Genomic DNA, 25,174 nt, shown 5'->3' with positions numbered 1-25,174 from the left:
GTAAAAGATATAGATAAAAATTCCATCAAATTATTTTTTTGAATTGAAAATCGGAATAATCTTGTAAAATTCACAATTTTCGAAAAGGGGGGTAATTCAAAGCTTATTATCTCCCTTGTATACCTAGAAAGTGGCCATGAAATTTATACACATTGTACAGGACATCCTGATGGTGCTTCATGAAAAAAAGAAAAAATATTCATTGACGAGTTATTTTTGGCCACATCGTCCCGCATGTCCTTAAGATATTGAGCGAAAACATGTGGTCTACCGACTGACCGACCAACAGGTGGAAAGCAATATGCCCCTCTTCTTTGAAGGGGGCCATAAATATGGGCAAATATTGAACAACGCGATACTTGAAATGAAGAATTTCACTTGCCAGATATACTGCATGTATACTGAATATAATATCATTCACTATAATATGGTACTTTACACTCTGGAAATACTTAATTTGCTGTGCTACAAACTTTGTTTTCTTTTCCAATATCACTTGCTTTAGCGTAAATCATAGATTTCATTGTAAAGCTTTTCATCAGGTTGTAATATGACCCAATAACAGACTCTGCCTCAAGACCCTTAAAACAAGGTACCTGTAAAGTGCGAAACGAAATCTACTGAAACGAAACGAACACTGCCGAAACAAAACCTACCGAAACGAAACAGATTGTATAGCCCAACTCTTTTAATTAAAAATGGTATCTTAAGCCCCTGTGAAAGTTGCAACATATAAAATTCGCCTCCCCTTTGATGTAGGCTTTCGGCTTGACTGATACAAAGTTTTAAAAGTTGGAAGGGGGGGGGGGGTGAGTAAGTACAAAGTACATATCCAAAGTGGATTAAATACCATGTGCAATTAGTTTCGGATCCATAAATTTCAGAACGGAGGGTTACAGTCTCACAGGTCAGAAGTCTGGGGAAACACACTATATGAGGAGTGGGATTGCCGGCGTTGGATCCGCCTTTGGGCATATACATGTTTCAGTATTTTTTGCTCAGAAGACAAATCTATGTGGATATTGTGTATTTGTATGTAGTATATCAAACGGTGGATTTTGAGTATGTCCTCCCATTCTTTGTAATTTCTGCTTCCCTTGCTCATAAGCCCTTTGATTTTTACAAAATGCTGACCTCCTGATATTATTGCATAAAAAATTCCGTTTTCCATCCCGTTTTCTTCAATTCCCCTTATTAGCAACACCCCATATGTATAGAGTTATATTTAGACTCACTACATATCAATGATAATCTTTGATGATACATGTATATATACCTTAATACCGAATTGCATTCATATAATATGGTATACTATTTAATTTTTTCCATTATTGAAAGTACTCGCACCTCAACAGTTAGAGATAAAATATCAGTCAAGCTGAAAGCCTACATCAAAGGGGAGGCGAATTTTATTTATATGTGGTAACTTTCACAGGGGCCCAAGACACCCTTTTTAATTATCATAACTAAAAGCGTTTAGTTATACAATCTGTTTCGTTTCGGTAGATTTCGTGTCATTACGGCAGATTTCGTTTCGTTACATTTCGTTTTGCACTTTACAGGTACCCCCTTAAAACATTGCCATGGCATCATTTGTTCGTTCAGTCTTGGAATTTACCTTTGGACTTCCTGATATTAGTGAGCTGTCTGATGTTAATTTCATATCAGACTCATTACTAATAACCTTCAAAATCAGACTGTCTTGGTAAATCAACGAATGAAGTTTTACATACGATATGACGTACAATATCAAGACATTTTCCAGCCCCAATGGGCCTCGAACTATCCATTATTTTTTTCATAGGGAACTGTATTCTGCATATATTCAATGCATACATGTACACAAGACGATATAGTATGAATCAAAACAAGTCCATTTCATATCATGTTTATTTGGACAGTAATATTAGGAATTGCTGAACAATGCTTTGATATTCCATTGGTTGTGTGCATTCCATAACAAGGAAAACAATGAGCTTCAAAAATATATGTTGTATCACACAAATGATAACACGGCACACCATTAAGGAGAGCCATCACAGAGTTTATAACAACGTCATCATTTTGTCGTGGAATTTCATGGGATTTCTGATAAAAACATTTGACACAACCTCGTTATTTTCTACTCGGTACTCGAGCTACTAATTTTCAGAAATTGCGAGATCTACTTTTACGAGTCAACATGCAAAAGCTTTGTATGTTTGGAATAAAATAAATGAAAGACTAAATAGCAACTAGGAGTGTGACATGCAGTTCTGTCGTAATGGATACAGTGTATTAACGATGACAGGTGCCTAAATTTGAGGTAGTCTACCAAGTTGTGGGTTGTTTTCTTAATGATGAATAATTTTGTATGCTTCTCAGACACCCTGATCGTTGGCTTGGACATATACAAGTATAGTACTGATCAAAGACACTTGAAATGAATCTTCCAACTTTTGAAAGCAAATTAATTCATATACAATGTATGTAATTTTCAATGCAAGAACAATTACAAAACATAATACCAAAAGAATTGGTAAGTTATATTTCTAAGAAATCTTCATGCTGGTTTTTTTAAATAGTTTTTTTTTTTTAAAAATTCACAATTACTCATTTCACCCCATGACATTTAAGGACCCCCTCCCCTCAGTATGAACAGTAATTCAATTGTAAACAGAATGTGTTCAATACAATTCTTCAATTACCTACACTGCACCAAGATAACTTTTACCTCAATTGATAAAATGAGACCCTTAATAAAATGTGAATGAAGTTTGCAGAGAGGGGGAAATGCAAGTCTATGAAGATGACACTGGCGAGACACATTCCTCCTGAAATTTACATGTATACACATCATTCATATTCTCTTCACATTCATATGGGGAAAAAAAATGTGTTCAAATTTCACGCATAAATTACCCATTAGAGTGGCTGTTCACAAATTAGTTCATAATTACATGTATATTACCCAATTACTTTCTATACAATATCTTTAATCAGAAAAGTTTCAAATGATCAATTCCTTAAATATTCCAGTTCTTACATATTTAGTGAATAAAATCCAAAAATATCTTAAAATGGGAGCCACTAATCAAGAAAAATAAAATTTGCTTTCAGTCATTATTTTATATAATTCTACTTCATAACAGAGTGTATTTTTCTTTTAGTGCATTTAAAAAAAAGCCCAATGATGCATTAGTTTGCCTTCTTTATACACTTATTAGATTTTTTTTTTAAAAATTCATTTTGTAAAAGCATGATTTATGTCCAATATGTAGAAAGTATTCAATTCATGATTAAAACTTAAACAATTCATTGACATAGTAGACAATAAAATATATTCATGACTTTAAAAAAAACCAAAAACCATGCACATATTTCAACAAAATCATCCAAAATATGTACGACACGGATACACGTATTACAATTCTTACAAAATCTACAATCATCATGTTTGCCACATACTACAAAATTGCTGTTACTATGTATCGTCTAAACACAGGATCGGACCATTAACTCCTTATTTGACCTTTTTTCATTCTCTGATAATTTGTTTACACATGTAAAAAAGATGTCTATCATCTGCACCTCGTTTTTGGATCTGTATGAAACCTAAATACAGGCCATGCCCTTTGTATCCATAATAAATAGTTTATCTGCTAGCTAAAACTTCACTGTCATTAAAATTCAAAGTCAGCCTCTGCCATGTCGATTGCCCATCTAAACTTCTCGCGCTGAGTTTTGTTGTAGATTTTCTCTACAGGAACTTCCCATTTCTTGCACCTGAAATAGATTTAACAATCTGAAATCAAAGCAATACAAATGGAGCAACAAAAATTTGAGGAAATAGTAACTTTTTAGAGTTGACTAGGAGTGATTTAGCAAGCCAACGAGTGAAGAGAGGGCTCTACTCGTATCTTCAGTTCAAATGAATGGCTACTACTGGCGAAGTTCTGCATAAATAATGTTCTAGCAAATAAAATGACAGATCAGTATCCCAATTCAGACAATTAATGCAGAGAAATTTTATTTTCACCAATTAGTATTTGATATTAAATCTTGATTCTGTTTGATATATATCATTAGGGTTGGATACCATTTAGGGCGAAACGATACCATTCCAATACTTTACAAAAGATAAAACTTTTTAATATTTCAATCTATGATCAATAAATAATAGATACCTTTATCCATTATTATACGATTAATTCATAAATTTCAAGTTTCAAGTCTATCCAATAACCCATATAGGAGAAGAAGCGTTCAAATGATTTCGTGACAGTCAGAAAGTACAAAAACAATATGTCTCCCCCTGAAAAAGGGGAGACATAATAACATCAAATCAGGGACCAGTGCTTTATGCAGTTGCCATATCAGCAATATTATGTTAACATTAATAGACCACGATACAGGAAAACCTGAAGAGCTAATGTTTGTGTTTTAGCATTCCAACTTTTTTAAAAAAATATCTAAACGAAGACTTCAAGGGACTGATTCACGATTTTCCCCAAAATTTTGTTTTTCACTTTTATTGGTCAAAATCTACTGTCTAATGTGTTCAAAACATTTCACCAAAAAAATTAAGGCTACAAATTATCACAGAAGCTCATTTTAGAGAGTTCATTATTTGTTTTGTAAACAAAGATTGCGGTATGTCATTGTTTACGAATTTTTCAAAAGAAATGGATATCAATCTAAGTTTATTATATCTTTCACATTTCAAGCATTCTTGGGGTAAAATGTGACATCTAAAAGTTAAAATTTGGGACGATGCAAAATTAAGATGCTTTATATTACAAAATTGATATTTCACTGGTTTGTTTGTATACATATATAAAGACTCGGAGTCTTTGTTTTCATACCACAGATTTATGGCTAAAATATTGCTTTTATTCTTGAATTCAAACGGTCAAAGTGTTGGCTGTCAACATTGAAAGAGTTATATTTTCATTGTTTCACATCAAAAATAAAAAATATTTTGTTAAAAAATCGTGAACCAGTCCCTTTAACATAAGTAATGCAAATCTGTGTCAAATTACACTTTATTTTATCTTTAAAAAATGAAATATCAAACGGGTTTGGTTGCATTTCGTTAATTCATTTAGCATAATAATACTACCATGCACATTTGTGGACATTAAGTTTAAATGTATCAACTGATTCAACTGGAATGCATTAAAACTTCATGGGTTGATAATAAATTTATTGATATATAAATACCAATATTGATACCAGTATGAAATGAAACAGTATTACATTGGTAACTTGGTATCGATACGGAGCACAGTGTCCAACCCTAAATATTATTGTGATGGCAAACACCACAAAAGCACTTCACTTTGTGGCATTATTTGCCAAGTTCAAGGTCTATAACTCTTTCATAACTGTGCGTGCACATTTTTACCAATCTACATGTAATTAAAATCAGATCATTTTGATCTGTTCATGAAGAAAACTATATGTAATTGAGTGTATAAAGACATTATTCCAATTAGATTGCATTTCTAATTACCATGCAACTGAAATTCGGGGATCCAAATAGTTCAGTTTAGATGTTCCAAGGGCTATCTCCTTATTTTCTTCCTGTAAAATAATAAAAGCAAATAGATTAATCAATCCCATGCATCATCATACATTGCAATCATACAAGTGGAAAAAAACATTATAAAACGAATATATTCATTAATTTGGCTCTGGAGACAAGTAGTTATCCAAGACCAATCAAGCATGTGTTTAGAAAATAAGTTGCTGTACATGTATGTCTGTAAATGCTTTAATAATCTGATTAACATGTACCTTGTCAGTTGCCTGTACTTCAAGTTTGGTCAGTTGTTCCTCCAGACGTTCCAACTGGGCCTTCCTCTTGGTCAAAGCCCTAAAAATTGGAAATTTGCAAGTATTCAGGCTGCAACTCAAATAGTCCAGAAGACGCATTTGGAAGAAGAAAACCGCAAATGAAATTTTTCATAAACCACAGATTTTCTGAAGTCGGGAACACGTACAGAGTTGTAGATTTGATTTTCTTTATGTCTAAATTGATATACAGCATTGGTTATAGGTAGGGGTGAATCAATATATCGATATAACGAAATGTACCGGTATACGCCTGTCCAGCGATATACGATACAGTATTTCGACGATACAATACAATGTCGGGTTTAAAAATAGCCCTTTTAATAGTCGGGATCGAAGTTCATCATTTAAAAATGGCTTCTAACAGGAACACGATTCCTCAAACTTTAATACCCGCTTTTACATTGTGACATCAGAGATTCCTCAGACTTTAATCCTCACTTTTACATGGTGACATTGGAGATTCCTCAGACTTTAATACCCGCTTTTACATTGTGACATTGGAGATTCCTCAGACTTTAATTGTCATTGTTTGTTTTGTTATGAAAAAAAAAGATATTAAACCACTTCATTTTTTTAAATTTTGATATTTTACTTCAGAAAATGCTTAACTACATTGTATATCCAATATATCGGATATCGCATCAGAAAATATTGTATCGTATCGTATCGGAATATATTGAGCAATACACAACCCTAGTTATCCCCTTATAAGCTTTCTCTGACTGTATATCAGTCTGTCACATGTCCATCAATTTCATTTCTAAACCTTTCCCCCATCAAGATTCAAAGTATCGATATAAAGTATTGGTTATAGAGTGGTTTTTACACCCCCCCCCCCCTTTAGGATTATAAGCTTTCTCTGTCTGTCCATCAATCTATCACATCTTCTCATTTATACACTTTCCCCATCAGGTTGTATGTTTGTCCATGCTTACACCAAATTAACCAGGAAAACAATTTCTTACCAATAATAATTCAACTGAAAACAAGTCAGAATCGGTATTATAACTCAAGTTTTTCCAGTTTATGTCACTTACATGCAAGTATCTTACATTCATCAAAAAGTACTAGTCAATATCACTCAGTAATTAAGAAAACTCACAAATGTTAATGTTCAACCCTGATATCGTAGCTACCACTAGAACACAAAAACAGACCTTCGGGACCACTAATTCTACATTTCACTCAAATTTGGGAATAATCATATCTTTTCATTTGTTACTTACGATTATTCATGCTGATTCAACAGTCTCAAACTGAGTTTTACCGGAGATGTGTTAACTGAGCATGTAAACCAGATGTTTGATACTGTTAATTCAGCATTAACAATCGCAAATAACAAATGAGAAGACCATTATTCCCATTCTAATGTAATTTCGAATTTTTCTTGATGTTTAAATCTTATTATGTTAAGTTTTGCTTTTTCGCTCTATGAAATACGTTACGAAATGTTTACACTCAACATTATGTTTTTGTGTCATTGTATTAAGGCGTCAAAATTGAAAGATTTTCATTTCAATAATGCTCAAGCATTTAACTGCCTCAAACTTTAATGCATTAGCTAATCAAAATGCAGTTTAAAAAAAAACAGTTGCATCAGAATATTAAATTCAAAAGGAAATAATTTATATTCTGAACAGTGTGTGTAGGAAAATATCTGACTGTTGTGTTTGTCTTACTGTTTTGCCTTCTCCGTCTTTGTGGCTTTGTAATCAACCTTGGCATCCTTGACATTCTTCTTTGCTTCCTTGATGGCAGTCTTCTTGTCCTCGATCTGTGAAAATTAAAACTATATATCATACAAGTGCTTAACCAAAACAGAAAGCGCAAAAAATACTGCTATGATGGAGGAATCAAAACACAGTGCACATTATCTTTAAAGAAATGAAATCAATTTCTTTTATTCAAAGAAAAGGCACATCTAAGCGGACAATTCATCAAGGTTATACTGTATATGCCTGACCTTATTTTAGATATACATGTACAATTTAGTAATAATATATATACATGATTTAGGGACATAAGTATGAAGATTTACATTTGAAACAGTTAATACTATATCATTTCTAGCCAGAAAGAGACTCATTATCATCAGTACTTCAGCTGAATCACACTAATATACAATTGGTAATTAGCTTAACCAAGTTTTCAGCAGAGTGATGGTCCTACAAGATCTATTCTACCTTGTTTTGCAGGTTTTCCATCTGTTTGCTGAAGTTTTTAGGGGCTGCCCTCTGATGGTTACACAGGATTGCTACAGCTCTGTTCGCCCTGTTGTATGACAGTAACTTAGCAGCCATTCCATCCTCAGCTATAACAAAAACATACATCATTTATTAGCTGTGTCAAAAAATTTTGTAGCTAGAACGTAATATTGATATGAAACTTCTACTGACCTTCAGTCAAGATATTCAGTTGTTCTTGCAGAGTCCGTGAAGCGTTGTATGTACGGAATACTTTAGCTGTAAGGCCATCCATCAAGTCATGAAGATGCTTGTTCAGAATTGTGGTCTAAAAACAAACAATTCTCATGAATACACTACTATGTACGTGTATACACTTACGAAATGAACATCACATTTGAGCTGTTCATGGTCAGTATGAACAGATTTGGATTTGAGGCAAATTCTGTGAATCGCACTAGCGATTCACAGAGAATTTGCCTCAAATCCAAATCCGTTCATATTGACCATGAACAGCTCAAATGTGCTGTTCATTTCTTATATTTATATTCATTTACTATATCACCCTTTGTTTACATTGATTCTATTTTGTTGCATAAAACGAACTCCTGGCCTCTGTCACAGTAGGTATTGTGACGTACGTCAACACATAGACATGACGTCACATTTCGTCTCACCCTGCCTTTTATCAACATTGCAAGGTGCACTGTATTTTGGAGGTAGGAGACTGCAAGATTAGGATGATAATCCACGTAAGTTTACAATCTTAATCCAAAGGTGTGACTTGCGAGATCTTTGTAACAGTTGTTCTATTTTTTTCAAACCATTACGCTCTCTCAGTCGCATGCTTTAAGCTAGTTCATAATCTCTTCATAGTCAATGTGAACGGATTGTGTCGAACGCTGATATTGGTTGGTTCATAGAGGAAAATGCGATTTATAATATAAATATATGTATATGTACACTGTATCATATTTTTTTATATTAGAAGAGGCCCGTGGGCCACAACACTTGCCTGAGTCACCTTGTTATACAAAAATAGTGTCATACACTTTGGACACTTAGTGAAAATTCATAAAACTCCCGAGATTAAAGTGAATGGTAGCCCACTTGCCAAAGGTAATTAAATACCAGTAGCCCAAAATGTGAAAAGTTAATAGCGACAACCATCATGCTGACAATGTACAGATTTTGATGAGGAACTAAAAATACAAGGTTTGAATAACATACATTTAAGCGATCAAAGACATCATCTTCTCCGGCTTTGTTTTCCATAAACAGCTGCAAATTTTTGAAGACCCTCTTCTCCACAGGTATTCGATTGTAGTATCGGATGGAGTCCTTACCCAGGAAATCAAACTCTACCACATATTCCTTGTCGTCGTATTTCTCATGAAGGGTCAGGTGTTCCCTCCTTAAAGAGCAGCAACCCACCGTGTCAGCTGTCTCACCTTCTTCCTTCTCATTACCAGCTCTCAACGCGAGCTAAAGAGAGAGGCATTGTAATGAGTGTACTAGTGCATATTGCTAACTTATCATGCTAAATGTTGTCTACTTTATATCAAAAGTGCGAGTCATCTTACAACCTTCAGTACTACTTTCTTACATTTACTGTTTGCATTTTTCAAAACTTACATGTAGCAATAGAGTTACTACTGGAGGACACTTTTTTGAAAGAAAAGAAAAACAGGACCATACAGTTTGGGGATCTTACTTTGTCAATGAAATACAGAGCCACGGCTCGCTGTCGGATCCGCATTTCCTTAGACTTCCAGTCCTCTCTGTATGTAGCTCTGATTTTGTCCACACATTTATGCAGTCTTCTTGCCGTCTCGTATTTCTGCCAATCTTTCTCTCCCTATCAGTCCAGAAAAATTGGACAATCAATATCCGATATCAAATATGTATAGGTACATATAGCGCCTCCACTCAGAGATACATATCAATTCTTACCTTCAATCTGGAGGCTGCATTCAGCATAACATATTTGGTACTTCCCTGAATGTTCTCATTCCAACATGCAAGCCACGAGACCTACAATTGTGAGCAGGATTCCATTCAATAGTCTATATACAGCAAATAATAGGATTCTCAAGCTTAAATATTCCTCCCATGATTTCTTACCTTATTATCATGGCGAACTTCCTTCCATTTGTGACCAGGTGGTGGGCTGGGAATTTTCGCTGTCCTAAATTCAAATACAAGAATACATGTAATACATGTATATTTCAACTTCTGATGCACAGTCTATCTATATAGTATATAGTTCAGCTCTGATAGCTCATACAACAATATCTCGAATACCATGGATATATCAAAGCGAGACGGAAGTCCCAACTACATCAATATCCCGAACCCTTGGATAAAGTTTTTCCTCGTCTCCATTAAGTTCGAGATAACGAGGTTTGATTGTATGTGTACCTCGTTGGCCTGCATTAACATGAATGTGCATGTAATTTTGTTGCATCATGATTGTGATTCAGCTTGTAGAACACAGGGGATACAGCTTCCTTTTGACCTACTTGCTGCAGTTGATGATAACATCCTCCGGGAGAGTCCTGGTCTTCAACATGCCCTGTTTGGGATGGTCCCCTCTTCCTCTAAACAATCCTGGGGGTTCTATTTTGAAGTTTCCAATCTTCTCTTTGTGACCATCCATAAGACAAAATCCATACTCTTTCTGAATTTCATCATTTTTCAATTTCTCAGCCTGAAAAATATTGAATTAATGTTATGAACAATTCCAGTTGTTGCATTACAATGCGATACTTAAAATTTTGGATTTTGGATTAAAATACACCATTTACCCATCTACATTATTCTAGATTCTAGATGCCTCAGTATTACCTGGGGTTTTCCTATCATTTACAAAATGGATCCAGAGTCCGTAGAATTGGGAAAATTGACATGCAAAATGTTCAATTTGAGAAAATTTACAAGTACTACTTTGTGCTTACATATCAATTAAAGTGAAGCAAAAAATGTGCTGATGCATTTTAATGATCATTAAGCAAAATATGGTATACATTGATAGAGAATCTTTGTGAAAAATCTCATCCCCTCCCCGTCCAAAAAAAATAAATAGCTGAATGCATTTCTTTCAAATTTCTACACATGTTGAACAAAGTAACCATTTTATAAGATTATTACTAAATAAGTATTAAATTTTATTTTTATTGATATTTTATCTATTTAATATAAGAGGGTTTTTTTAATTGATAATAGTTAGAACAAGTTAATTTTAAATAAAATTTACCATGTTTAACATACATTCAGACATCTTGCCTGTGTTTTGATTTAAACAAACATAATTACTGAGAGACTGAAATTACTGGGAGTGATTTTCCTTGATCCCCAGTCCACTTTACCAATACCGCTTTACCACTCTTGAGGAAATTCGATTGATTTCATTGCCGCATAAGAACTGCTTCTTGGAACTTAATTCCTCATGTTTATGGTGCTTTAACTGTCCTTTTTCAATATTTTTTTTGTGTAATATTTGTAACTGTGTGACATACATGTAATTACAAGTAAACATACTAACCAAGCAAGAAATCTACATGCACTGAACTACTCAAGAGAATTATCTAATCAACGAAAAACGAATTTAAATCAAGCATAAGGACGCATATCTTACATGAAATACTAAAGATTAATGATGTTGATCATCAATATAATATTTCAACTGCAAGTAAAGCTTACAAATGTCTTTACAAGCAAACATTTTATCGGAACATTAAAATAGCCCAATATTTCATAATTGTGCACAGGAAAACAAATTGATATTAACTATTTTTAGCTATTTTAAGGACACGTAATTCAGAAAAAAGATAGAAAATTGGGAAAATATTGATGATTTTTAAATGAGGAATAGGTCCGGTCCAAAAATAAACTCCTGCTTACCAAGCTTATCATTCATTATATCAAAGTACACTAGTGATAAACTTTTTACTATCCCCTTGCTTTAAAGAAGAAAAAAATTGTGCCACGAGGTTTATCAAAGACTTTCACTTTGATAATGTAGAGTGATTGTCTGAAGAGAAACTGAACATGTTACCAAAATCTTCATAGAATACAAAAAAATTAATATAAATGACAACTTGGGAAGCATAAATTTGTTAACATTAATTCCCTCGGCTAGAGATATTACTGCAAAATAAAAACCCTGACCTTCAACGTTATTCCATAAAACTTTCCTCCTACATAGACATTATTTCTTAAACACATATGTACATCACTTTATAGTCATTGTTTCTTATAGGTACATCACTTTGTAGTCATTGTTTCTTATAGGTACATCACTTTAAAGTCATTGTTTATTATAGGTACATCACTTTAAAGTCATTGTTTATTATAGGTACATCACTTTATAGTCATTGTTTCTTATACATGTAGGTACATCACTTCATGTACATCACTTTATTGTCATTATTTCTTATATATACATGTATCACTTTAGCATCATTATTTCTTGTATACTGTACATCACTTTAGAGTAATTATTTCTTGTATACATCACCTTTTTCTCTTCTTTAGATCGATTTTTTCTTTCCTCTGATTTGAGCTTAAAATACTCTGCCAGTTCTTTGAAGTTGCATTTCTTCAAATCTTTAATCAAGTCCTTCTCCTTTGATGTCATTGTCTGTGAATATAAAGAATATTGTTTATGTTAAATATAGATTGCTAATATTCATATACAGTTAAACTTCAGTATCTTGAACACCACTAAAAGCATTCAATAAATGATAACAATCCATCCTTAAGACAATTACATAAAGAACTAGCTAAGAACTCCAATTGCCTCAAGATAATGTTTCCCACGTTGGATTAGACAGGTTTCACTGTACATATATTTTAATAACAACCCAAGAAATAACAACTAGTTACCTTTCTCCAGTCTTTCAGGAAGTTGCTGTTGAAGACATCCTTTGTGGTGTAGTCATGCTCTAACATCTTAGCATAAAACGTGGCTACTTCTTCTGCAGACTCTGACAGTTTGAACACTTTCCCTGTCAAAACAGAAATTTCTCTAAATTCAGATTTTCTCATGAATGCAGATATAAAAACAATGCCATGAAAATCCTTTTAAGAACAAACCATCATAGTAGAATCTGATGTCATCTGGCAGTGGTTCATAATCTGGAGCAAACAGCGGTCCCTTGTGTTCCAGGAATGTCCATTTTACCCCATCCTCGCGGCGTTCCTCCTCCCACCTTATAAAACAAGGTCATAGATATATTAACACCAAGATATTGAGCAGACAATATCTTCCTATGTCCAGAGTGGATTGACCCTTGACCATGTGATTTCAAAATCAATAAGGGCCATCTACTCCTTAGGATGTACCAGTGTATCTAGTTGGATGTCCGTCAAGCAAAGGATTCTTAAAATATTGAGTGGACAAGACTTGTTCTACAGATCAACCAACCGATAAGTGCATAACAATATGCTCCCTTTTTTTTTCAAAGGGGGGCATAATAAACTATGTCATGAAATGTCTGATATAATATTTTAGTGGTATTCTACAATGTCACAATCAAAAGCTTTAAATTTCATGTTACAGCTCAAACCTCTGCATTAGGCAATTAAAATGCAATTTACATAACAGCTACATTAGAATATTGCTTTTCATGTTTGTGGTAGTTCTAACACCTAGCTTTGACAACTACATGTGACATTTTAAAGACTCCATGAGATATATTACCATCTCCAGACTTCATGTGTCTCCTCTTCCTTGACACCTTTTTTTGTTACAGATTTCTTCTCCTGTTTCCCACTTTCAGGCTTCACTTTCTTTTTCTTCTTCTGTAAATTTAGATGAGAATCAATAAAGATTTCAGTCACTGTAGAGTAGGGCTGAGACGATTCAGGGTTAGCTCAATTCGGTTCGGATTCGACTCAGAACAGCACGATTCAATTTTTTTTCAATTCGGTTCATGTTAGGTCCAATTTATCTAATGAAAGCACAAAAATTAACAATTTAAATGAGTAGTATACTTTATTTTATTAAAATTTCGTATAATTATGTGTCGTAATTTATAAACATAGTATCTATTTATAACTGCATAACTTTGACAGAAAAAAGAAAACATTAACAGTCTATTAAAATTTGTTGTAATAATGTGCAGCATAACTTTTGGATTATTAATCAAATCTATTGACAGTCTAAAATGTATATGATATTGTTCTCATTTATATGTCAAAATTCAACAATTCTATCAATTAAGAGTCTTTGAAAATCTGTTGTTTATTGATTTACTTCTCTCTTATATTAAATGATCTTAACTGTCAAAATATTTAATCTGTCATCATCTAAGATGTTGATTTTACTCCAGCACTGACAGAAATTCTATATGTCATGTAAAGATAAACTGCAATGATCTTACAGACCATATCCTGTTGGTATCTGAGTGGTGAAAATGCCAAATCTCAACACAGTAGTAATTTAAATCTCTGTTGCATAAAAATCCACATGTTCTGCACATCACTCAGATTTGTTGTTTTTGGTGTTTTAAAATCTAAGCCGAACCGAAATCCAGAATTTGCAATCGGTGCATCGAAATTTTCGGTGCACCTTACAGCCCTACTGAAGAGATGTTGGAAACCACTGGGCCAGTCAATAAAATTGATAATAAATTGGCTAAATGTCAGATAAAAATGTCCAAATCTGTACAAATGCCTTATAATATTTGTTCTTTACATCTAAATGCATTTAATTTCAGTGACATTTTTAATTTCTATCCAGTGGAAACTGCTTCATATATTTCTATATATGGGCACTCAACAAAGGATTTTTCCTCTCATCAGTACATACCTTGGGAAAATCATCATCTGAATCATCCTGTTTTCTCTTTTTAGGACTGCTTTTTTCCACCTTTACTTCTTTTTTGATCTTCTTCTTTTCTTTTTCGATTCTAAAAAGATTTTTACCTGTGCTTGATAATAATTTAAAAATGACCTTAACCTTACTTTTGACCTTGAAATTTTATCTTATAAGAAGGCACCACTCGAACTATACAGTGCAATATTCTATCCATATTACTGCTGACTTTCTTTTAAATCTCTCATGTCTAGTAGGAATTTAGGAAGACCAAGCAAACACTGTATATAGCTTATAAATTTACTCCTGTTTATTTTCATGGTCTATTACCTACATGTATATCTATTCAATTTTTTAAGTCAATTCCATATTAATATGACAGTTAACTTATTTTCACTCCAGTTTCAATTTCACATTTATGACATAGTGAAAATTAAAACTGTAGTAATACCAAGAACGTAAAAAGCAAAACATCATTCATGTATAATGTTACAAAATAGGTAAGCTTGAAGTGATTATCCAAAACAAAAGTATGAGGATGATGTATAGGAAGTATCTTAAATTTCAGAATAAGCCATCATAAGTATCCCCCAACCTTGCAGACAGAGGTTCGTCATCGTCATCATCGTCCGATTCATGTCGCCTCTTCTCTGTGGGTTGTTCCTTCTTTATTCTAGTAGCCTACAATCATTACAGAAGAAATCACAGCATTCTTAAGTTAACAAACATTTCATAAATCTTACGAGACATTGAAAATTTGTAACAAAGTTTTCTTACCAAAGGTATTTCATCGTCACTCATTTCCTCTTCCTTGACAGACTTTATGGAATTAGACTGCCTCTTACTTGGTGATGAGTCCCTCTTAGTGGGTGACGAATCCCTCTTACTGGGTGACGAATCTCTCTTGCTGGGGGACCGACTGGGAGATTTTTCCTTTCCTGATGTCTTGACTGGAGAAGTAGGCTCAGTCTTGACCTTCACCTTTTCAACCTCCTCCTTTAATTTTTCTTTATGTTTCTGCTCAGAAGAGGAGCTGTGCTTGGAGCTGCTGCCATCTTTGTGCTTGCCCGAGGAGGAACTATGCTTGTGGCTGCTTGATGAGCTGTGTTTGCTCGAACCCTCTTTGTGACTGCTAGAGCTTCGATCTTTGCTGCTGCTTGAACTTTTATCTTTAGAACTTCCTTCTCTATGACTGCTGGAACTGCCTTCCTTATGGCCACTACTTGAGCTAGACTTGTGAGATGAGCTGGAATGCTTACTGCTCAAGCTCTTATCCTTTGAGCTTGAGCTGCTCCTGTCTTTATCCTTATGCTTGTGAGAACTAGAACTGCTGCTATCTCGGTGTTTGCTGGATGAGCTAGAGCTACTGTGATGCTTGTTAGAGCTGCTGCTGGAGTGCTTAGATGATGATGAGCTGTGTCCATGCTTGGAGCTTGATGAGTGCTTGGAACTTTTGTGCCTATCTTCATCTTTGGTCATTGGAAGGGTGGCATGTCCATTCTGTTCAGCATGGTTGGCATGGCTCATTTCACTGCTAACCATCTTGGCTTTCAGATCAACAACTATGTAACAAAAGTAATATATATATCTGTTACAAAATTTTGAGATGACAACCTAAAACACATGGACAACATAAAGGCTAAACACTTACTTTATACAGTTTACTAGACTTGATTTCAACATCACTTGACCAAACCTCTCACTTACTATATTTCTTGTTTCTCCCAGTGTCATAATTATATACTCTGTATCAATTAATTATGAGTTATGAAACTATTGACATCATAATGATGAGAATGCTGTTCTTCAGAGAATGAAAGGAAGTGAATTTCTTTCAGTATAAAATAGGTGTGATAAATCTGTTTCTACAGAGTACTTTTGTACCTATTTCAATTACCTTCTCATTACATTTAATCACAGATAAGCCAATTATGCTGGTCACATGTGTTTGGCATTTAGGTATAATCAAACAGAAGCTAATTATGTCAGTGTTCAGAGTGTTAGTATCAGCTTCACAAATCTAAAACCATTAACTCCCTAATTGCAAGACAATTGCCACTCATTCACAAAAATACTGACAGAATGAATGAAGAATGGCTTCCTACTTGCAGTAGATGACAATACCTTTTTTTTAAAAAGTTCTACTTTCTCCTCTGAAAGATTCACAAATTTTTTAGACATCATACACACTCGGTGAGCAAAATGACAGTGATTAGGTGCAGAAAAAATAATTGTGTAGTTCTGGTTTTCCCAACTTACCCCATGTATTGATCCAGTGATTATTTTTCCCCTCAAACTACCACCCCTCCTTATTAGCCGGACCCTACTTATAATGGCGGTCAAACTAAAAGTGTCAACCATATGGCTCAATGTGTATCTGGAAACTAAATACTGTGCTGCATATCTGCTTATATGGATGCTAGGGCTGTGTGGTGCACCGAAAATTTTGATGCACCGCGATTCATACCATTCGATTCGATGCACCAATTACAAATTCTGGATTTCGATTCAGTTTAGATTTTACAAACACCAAAACAATAAATATGGCATCCAAGTGATGTGCAGAACATGTGGTTTTTTATGAAACAGAGATTTAAATCACTACTGTGTTGAGAGTTAACATTTTCACCACTCAGATACCAACAGAATATCGTCTGTAAGAGCAATTAATTTATCTTTACATGACATATAGTCAGTGGTGGAGTGACATCAACATCATAGATAATGACACAGATTAAATGTTTTGACAGTTAATATGAGAGAAGTAAATTAATAAAGGAGAGATTTTCAAAGACTCTCAATTGATAGAATTGTTGAATTTTTACATATGATTATCAATGAAAACAATATCATATTCATTTTAGATTGACTATAGATTTGTTTAATAATCCAAAAATTATGCAGCACATTAACATGATTAATATAACAAATTATGAAATGCAGTTATAAATAGATATGATGTTTACAAATGACGACATAAGAGTTATACAGCTTGGATGAAATCAACACAGGTACGCTCAGTGATTTTTCTACATTTTTTACAAGGGTCCTATGGCTTTTGCATTGGGAAAAATTGTCGACATTTCAGTCAAATTGGGAAAAATCAATTTTATCGTAAATAAGTTTTAAAATTATATCAAACTTTACATTATCTTTATTTTACACATCTAATTTTCTTTAACCTTCTAAAATTTTCAACTATTCTATCCAAATCATCATTCCCATCACTCTTTATTAAGTCTTATGTATATAATTCACATCGAATGTTTATTTTTTTCAAATATATTTTCCTTTCATAATTTTATTATTGGGAAAAATGCAAACTAAATTAGGAACAAATTTGGAATTTTTTGGAGGAGAAAGGGCTGAAATTCGGACCCAAAATGGGTCTTAAAAAATCACTGATGCTACTCATTAAAATTGTTAATTTTTGTGCTGTCATTAGATAAATTGGACCTAACATGAACCGAATCGAAAATAACCAAACCGTGCTGTTCTGAATCGAAACCGAACCAAATCTATGTAACCTTGAATTGTCCCAGCCCTAATGGATGCCTCGATTGTTTTACATATTCTTTACAAAACCTTTTGCATGTGCAGTGGTTTGGAGAATAAAACTGAAGAAGAACAAGATGTGTTTGTGAAACACAAATGCCCCTGATAATGGCCAATTCTGAAGATGGCCAAGGTCACAAGGGCAAATATCTTGGTACCAGAAGAAAGATCTTGTCAAAAGAAATGCTCATGTACAATATGAAAGCTCTAATATTTACCATTTAGAAGTTATGACCAATGTCCAAAAAACAATTAAAAGTAGGTCAAATGTCAAGGTCAAAAGGTTCAATACCAACGGAAAGGTCTTATCACAAGGAATACTCATGTGAAATATCAAAGCTCTATCACTTATTTGTTCAAAAGTTATTAGCAAGGTTAAAGTTTTCAAAAAGTAGGTCAAACTCCAAGGTCACAGGGTCAAAAATGTTGGTACCCACGGAAAGACCTTGTCACAAGGAATACTCATGTGAAATATCAAAGCTCTATCACTTATTGTTCAAAAGTTATTAGCAAGGTTAAAGTTTCAGACAGAATGACAGAATTACAGAAAGGACAAAAACAATATGCCCCCTGATCTTTGATCTTGGGGGCATAAAAAAACGTATTTACTCTATGTCAGCAATATACAGTAACTTTTTGTTTAAAATGGCCTAATTTTCTGAGATCTGAAATTGAGAAAAACATATATATATAATTGGGAAAAAATAGCTAATTTTTGTGAGGGAAAACATCCGAATATCGGTGGCATTTTGGCCCAAAAAAATCACTGCTGATCCCTGACCCTATTTTCTTTTTTTTAACTTGGGATTGGGATAAAATTATCAAATCAGAAGCCTTTGGTTTCCCAAACTTTTGATGATGCTTGAAAGTTTAAGACATTAAAAAACACAGAAATTTATCATAGTTTTGAGTAACATTTACAAATTTCAGTATCATATCATGCATGTTTTTTTCATCCATCATCAAATATTAACAATAGGAGTCACAGACATTTTTAAGTACTACGTCCACAGGGCTTGAAGCTAACTTTTTAGGTCACCAGTTCAGCCAGACTGATTGGGTATAATTTCAACCAGTCCAAAGAAAAATTTACTAGTCCAACAGTTTTCCAGAAATATTAAACATATTTCGTTAATGTTATTAAAATGAAATTTAACTCAATATGCCTCAGACAATATTGTAACACTTGTGTGGGATTTATAATTTACGAATCAGATTCGTCTGATATCTAGAGATCGAAGCATGCCACATGTTTGTACAAGATTTCATAAGTATATTTTCCAAAATGATGCTTTAGAAAATTAACCAGTCCCATCGGACTGACTAAAACAAATGTCAGTCAGTCCGACAGACTTTTAACCAGTCACGGACTGATGGGCATATGTTAATTTCAAGCCCAGTGTCCACCCAAAAAAATCCCAACTTTCCTACCCTATACATTTCTGAAAAGCTTTTTAACTCGAGTAGAAGATGACCTCAATCACATCTCAACGAGGTTACATTTTATAAGTGGTGAATACAATTTGGGTTTGTAATAAATTAAAAGACATATAAATTATATATATATATATATATATATATATGAATGATGAAAGACACGAGTAGAACTACATTAGACTCACAAGATAATCACAACAAGTCATTCTGTGAAGTTTTTCATACCACGTGAAATGGTCTCAAAGTAGGTAGCCCCCTACCCCAAGTTTGTTTGTACATTAACTTGTTGCATACCTTTAAAAAAAAATATATATATATATATCTGTGTGTGTGTGTATTAAAAAGTAGTCATCTGAAAAATTTACAGATAGTGGAAACTGACAATTCAAAACACATGAAGGCGATTGCAGAGGAAATCACACATTTTGGAAAAATTATTGGTTTTATGTTTATTTTTTCATTTAGGAATAGGTGCCTGTATACCAGTCTACCTAAAGCAGTCTTTACGACCATTTTTTCAGCACACGCCCTTTGGGCAATTAACCCTACCAACTTATACATGCCCTATCCCCCCCCCAAAAAAAATCAAAAGTTTCTTCTTTTTTTAAATTCAGTACATCTACTACACATATATTTTCACTCCCTTTCAATTTCTATGTTTTATCAAATACCTTATGATGTAGTGTTTATGCCACATGTTGTCTTCATAGTCTTTCAGAGTCTAATCCAAAATTAATACTTATTAATCAAATAATTAAATATCATTGTTAATGTATTCAATGTTAACAAGACACTTGAAATTAATAGTGTGAATAAAACACTTCTATGGTTATGATTGACATTAGTTGATAGGTCATACTTAGAATGTAGACTGGCAATTCATTAAATAAATGTATGAATAGCTAGTCTACATGAATATCCAGTCTAACATCAAAGAAAATGTATTTCAAATGGCCTGCGAGCACACATGACTTGTCAACTTTTAATTCTACATGCCCTAGGATTTGTACTCTAACATTACGGTACCATACTGTCCTCATCCAGAAGAAGAGGTGCCCCAAATCTCCTAGCAGGCCTGCGCCTGTGGTACAAAGTTCTGGGGGCACCTGCCACAGAGTACCCAGGCTCCAATGTGGGCACCAAATGCAAATGGAGAAAATTTAAGACTGAACCAAGAATCAAACCATAGACTCATGCAAATGTAACAGAGTCAATTACATGCCTCGACTGAGGATCGAACCTGGGACCTCTGACACAATACACAACAGTTTGATGCTCCACTGATCTGGTCTTTGTAAATATGGAAATGATACCCATATCCATTCAACCGACAAAAATACAATCAAAATAAAAACAAATTAGAAATTTTCTTTTATGTCAAAAATGGCATTTATCTTGAAATGAACACTAAGTTAACCATGTTTTAAAGAATATTTAAACAAGAATTCATCAATTACACAAATGAGTGCCATTTTATTGACCTAGAGCTACTTTTTATTTAAAAGGCAGTGAAGAAATATCAGTTAACTATACAACATTTCATACAGAGTGAATTACAATTCTCGATTTATGTATGAAGTTATAGCAGTTTGTTACTGGACAGTTTTTAGCCTCAAAATGGAAAATTAATTGTATTTGATATTGGGAATGGTACCATTCAATATTGGTTTACCAGTTATATGAACAACAAGTTGCTGTCCTTTAAAAAAAGAAAGAAAAAGGACTGCAATAATAATATATATGGACCATAGGCATGCATTTCTAACAGGAACTTCATATTCTAGGTTGTAAAAAGTGTTTTAAACCAGATTTTTTAAATCTTGAAAAATGCAAATATTTCATCAGGGCTCGAAATTAACATATGTCCGTCAGTCTGTGACTGGCTAAAATTCTGGCGGACTGATCGACATTTGTTTTAGTCAGTCTGATGGGACTGGTTAATTTTCTAAAGCATCATTTTGGAAAATATACTTAATATGAAATTTCATACACATTTGGCATGCTTCGATCTGTTTAATCAACCGGACGAATCTGATTTGTAGATATAAATTCCACATTTAAGTGTTACAATATTGTCTAAGGCATAATGAGTTAAATTTCATTTTAATGATATCAACAAAATATATTTGATTATTTCTGGAAAACTCTGTTGGACTGGTATTTTTTTCTGCGGACTGGTTAAAATTATACCCCATCAGTCCGGCTGGACTGGTGACATAAAAAGTTAGCTTCAAGCCCTGTTCATTATAAACTAGATCTGCACTGATATATAGACCTAATGGATGAAATATTTGCAGCTTTAATCTCAGAATTAAGTCATCCTGATATTTGATGTAGACCTTAAAGATCATGATCTGCAGTGTTGACCTACTTCAGGACTCAGACAGCTTCCCATGTGCTGTCTGTCATACAGGTGTAGGCACTAGGCAGCAATAGTATTTTCTACAATGGCTGCAAGCACTGGGTGCACATGAAATGCAGTGGGCTCCATGCGCATGTTTGTGGACCCTGACTTTAAGATCCAGGGGAACCACTCGCCTTCTTGACGGCAGGCTGCAAAGTGATGTCCAAGTTATAGGTTCCTTCTGCTACCTTGGAGACATGCTTTCCACAGCTGGTGGCTGTGACCTTGCAACCACTTTGCGTGTGAAGACCGCTCAGAAGAAGCTCAAGGAGCTGCTACCAGTCTTCACAACACAGCACCTGTCTTACAACACCTGTGGTCAAGTGTACAACACTTGTGTATGGAGCGCTATGGTCCATCCCAGCGAGACCTCGGCACTGACCAAGCCAAATCTTCATCGCCTACAGCGCAATGACAGGGCCATATGATAAGACAGATCTGCAACATCAAGCCAGAAAATATGGCCTTTGTAGGTTCAATTGAATTGCTGGGGCTGTTTGGTATCGATGACCTCGACCTAACCTTAAGGGAAAGAAGACTGCTGGTATGGCCTCGTTGTCAGATCCAGCAGTGCAGTCAAGTACGCTCTCAATATACGAGTTCCTGGTAGGCGTAGAGTTGGTCGGCCAATGCTATCATGGAGAGAGCTGACGGAGAAAGATCGAAGAGAATGAAAGTCCTCTACTGCCGACCCTCATGACTGGAAAAAATGGAGATCTGAGGTGAGATCTCCCATGCATACAGCTAGTCATATACCTGGAAGGGGGCCCACTAGTGTGGACAATACCCATAAATAAAAAGGAACAGACTACCTTCAAGATCAAATTCAACAGGGGACAGCATTGATTCTAGAGAATTAACATATGCATTTCATACCTTAAGGTAACTCCAACCTCTCATTATTATCTGATAAAAGTTTAAAATGTGCATTTATTTAAATTCATTAGAGTTAAAACTAATAAATATTATCAAATAAAATATATATAGGTCATCTCACTTTTTAAGATGCAAGACATACACATACAAAATCCCATATCAATGTCAGAAAATAACAGCATTATCAAACTTTCATTAAAACTGGTTGAAACAATGTAATAGTATTCATAATATTTTCATGCAACTGTTTCTTTACAAAACTATTATAAAATTTTGTAAAAAATAAAGAAAATCTATCAGATAAACAATGAAAACAGAGTCATTGCCCTAATGGATTCAATATTTTCAAACATAACATAGATTATTTATATATATTAACTTCACACTTTTAAAATATTGATGCTTAACAAGATTTTTTTTACAATAACCACTGGAAAAGACTTCCACAAAACTTAATATGGTAATATCATGCATAAATCTAAATAAATCATTGATTTTGCAGGATCTTATGACATCACAGGAGGATGAAACTACTTTAATATAGCAATATAAATCTGGCAACAAAATATTGATGCTCACTGGCTTGCATGTCGCTTTACATTTCAAAAGCTTAGTAAAAATTTCATATTTAGGATGTCCATTTAAAGAAATAAACAACAATCTATATATTACCACTTTTGTTGAATAGTGCTGATCAGGTGAATGTTATAACTATATATGGCCATAACATTAACATTGATTAATCGTTTATTACTTTGAAAAATAAAACCTGTTTTTCACAAGCCCCAAAGAATTCCTTTTAAAATTCTCTTATTAAAAAAAATCCCTGATTTCGACAAACATGTATTTCTGCATGCACAAGTTGACCCCCCCCCCCCCCCAATGTGTATGGTCATGTGCTACCCTGTTATGTTCCAATCTATTAATTTTATAAAGGCCGCATCCTCAAGTTTCAGGTGCAATTGGAAAATCACTTGGTCTTTTCCATCAAGACCCCGTTCTTTCTTCACTACATAAATGGCTAAGCAATGTTCCGGTGAAACTTGTGCATGTGCAGGTTCAATTTTCCCCAAAGCTGCCGGTTAAACATCACTTTATATTTTTTATATAGACCTCAGGGTCATTGAGCTAAAGAGATAACTCAAATCAGAGTTAGTGATAAGGTATTTGTATCTAACACAACTCAATACCAATATTAATAATTCTAATTTTAGTTGTGCTGCTGATGTTACAGATGGTTCTGATACTAATCAATTTGTAACAACTTTGTGAGTCGGAAAAATTTGACACAAAGCTTTAAAAGGTGAAACAAAAATTCCTTGACAGCAATTAATTCTGGATAAACATATAAAAAAAATGTTTACTATCATTATCTTTGAGTTACCCCCCTTTGTCATAATTAAAAGCCACAAAATAATTAACATTCATCTAAATTCATCTTGTCAACAATTGTCTTAGTGTTTCTATTTTGTATTCTACAAATGTTGACTGAACGAATAATAAAGATCATTTTCACTGCACATGGCTTGATCGTGCAATGTTTATAAAATAGGTGTTTTTCTCTAAGTCTGAATATCGACTGGACTTAGTCTCCGCGCAGCCATTTCGCCGTCTTCGGCAGATGGAGAGGTTTTCTTACCTTTATCGTGGGCTCCAGGGGAGACGACGGGTTCCTAAACGATAGAAAAATAAAGATTTCAACCACGCCAACTTGTCTATTCAATTAGTTTTACTACAGGTTACTTTAACAGCTTGTAATATGGAATCAAAATTGGCTACAAAACAGACGGTCGATGCGGACTTAGAAAATTTGCGGCCATCTTGACTTAGTCGTTTTCATCGTCCTTTGTTAATACAACATTTCCTGGCGTAAGAGCAATATCGGCCGCAGTAAGAATAAATTTTTCTATATCAAAATACCAGGGTATGAGTAATTAAATCACTGACCTGATTTACACTTGATTCATCATCGTTTAAATCCATTATCCGTTAAAAATATTTTTGTGTACACTCAGCACGATGTGGACTCCTCGCCAAATGGCTAAGTACAAGATGATGTCT

At 34.1% G+C, this 25,174-nt stretch overlaps 1 protein-coding gene across 1 annotated transcript; it reads right to left on the bottom strand.

Moving 5' to 3' along the window:
- Positions 1-1,872: 1,872 nt before the first annotated feature.
- LOC125658310 (DNA topoisomerase I, mitochondrial-like) lies at positions 1,873-25,174 on the bottom strand. Its single transcript, XM_048889536.2, has 20 exons — positions 25,061-25,174; positions 24,753-24,786; positions 15,619-16,403; positions 15,437-15,522; positions 14,836-14,935; positions 13,726-13,826; positions 13,119-13,234; positions 12,909-13,030; positions 12,541-12,663; positions 10,544-10,731; positions 10,146-10,209; positions 9,975-10,055; positions 9,736-9,879; positions 9,252-9,506; positions 8,235-8,349; positions 8,022-8,149; positions 7,518-7,612; positions 5,779-5,857; positions 5,495-5,565; positions 1,873-3,765 (listed from the first exon to the last, which is right to left on the bottom strand). Exons 1-20 carry the CDS (start codon positions 25,094-25,096, stop codon positions 3,663-3,665), a joined length of 2,826 nt encoding a protein of 941 aa, XP_048745493.2. The 5' UTR covers positions 25,097-25,174; the 3' UTR covers positions 1,873-3,662.

This window comes from Ostrea edulis, chromosome 1 (assembly GCF_947568905.1).
Source record: "Ostrea edulis chromosome 1, xbOstEdul1.1, whole genome shotgun sequence".
NCBI lineage: Eukaryota > Metazoa > Mollusca > Bivalvia > Ostreida > Ostreidae > Ostrea > Ostrea edulis.
Note: the sequence above shows the minus strand (reverse complement) of the source record. Positions and strands in the feature narration are given on the sequence as shown.

Coding starts and splice junctions, on each gene's coding strand:
- LOC125658310 (XM_048889536.2), bottom strand. CDS start 25,096: ATGGATTTAAACGATGATGAATCAAGTGTAAATCAG. Junction 14,936..15,436: donor GACGAACCTCTGTCTGCAAG/GTTGGGGGATAC, acceptor AAATCTTTTTAG/AATCGAAAAAGAAAAGAAGA. Junction 9,880..9,974: donor ATGCAGCCTCCAGATTGAAG/GTAAGAATTGAT, acceptor CTGGACTGATAG/GGAGAGAAAGATTGGCAGAA.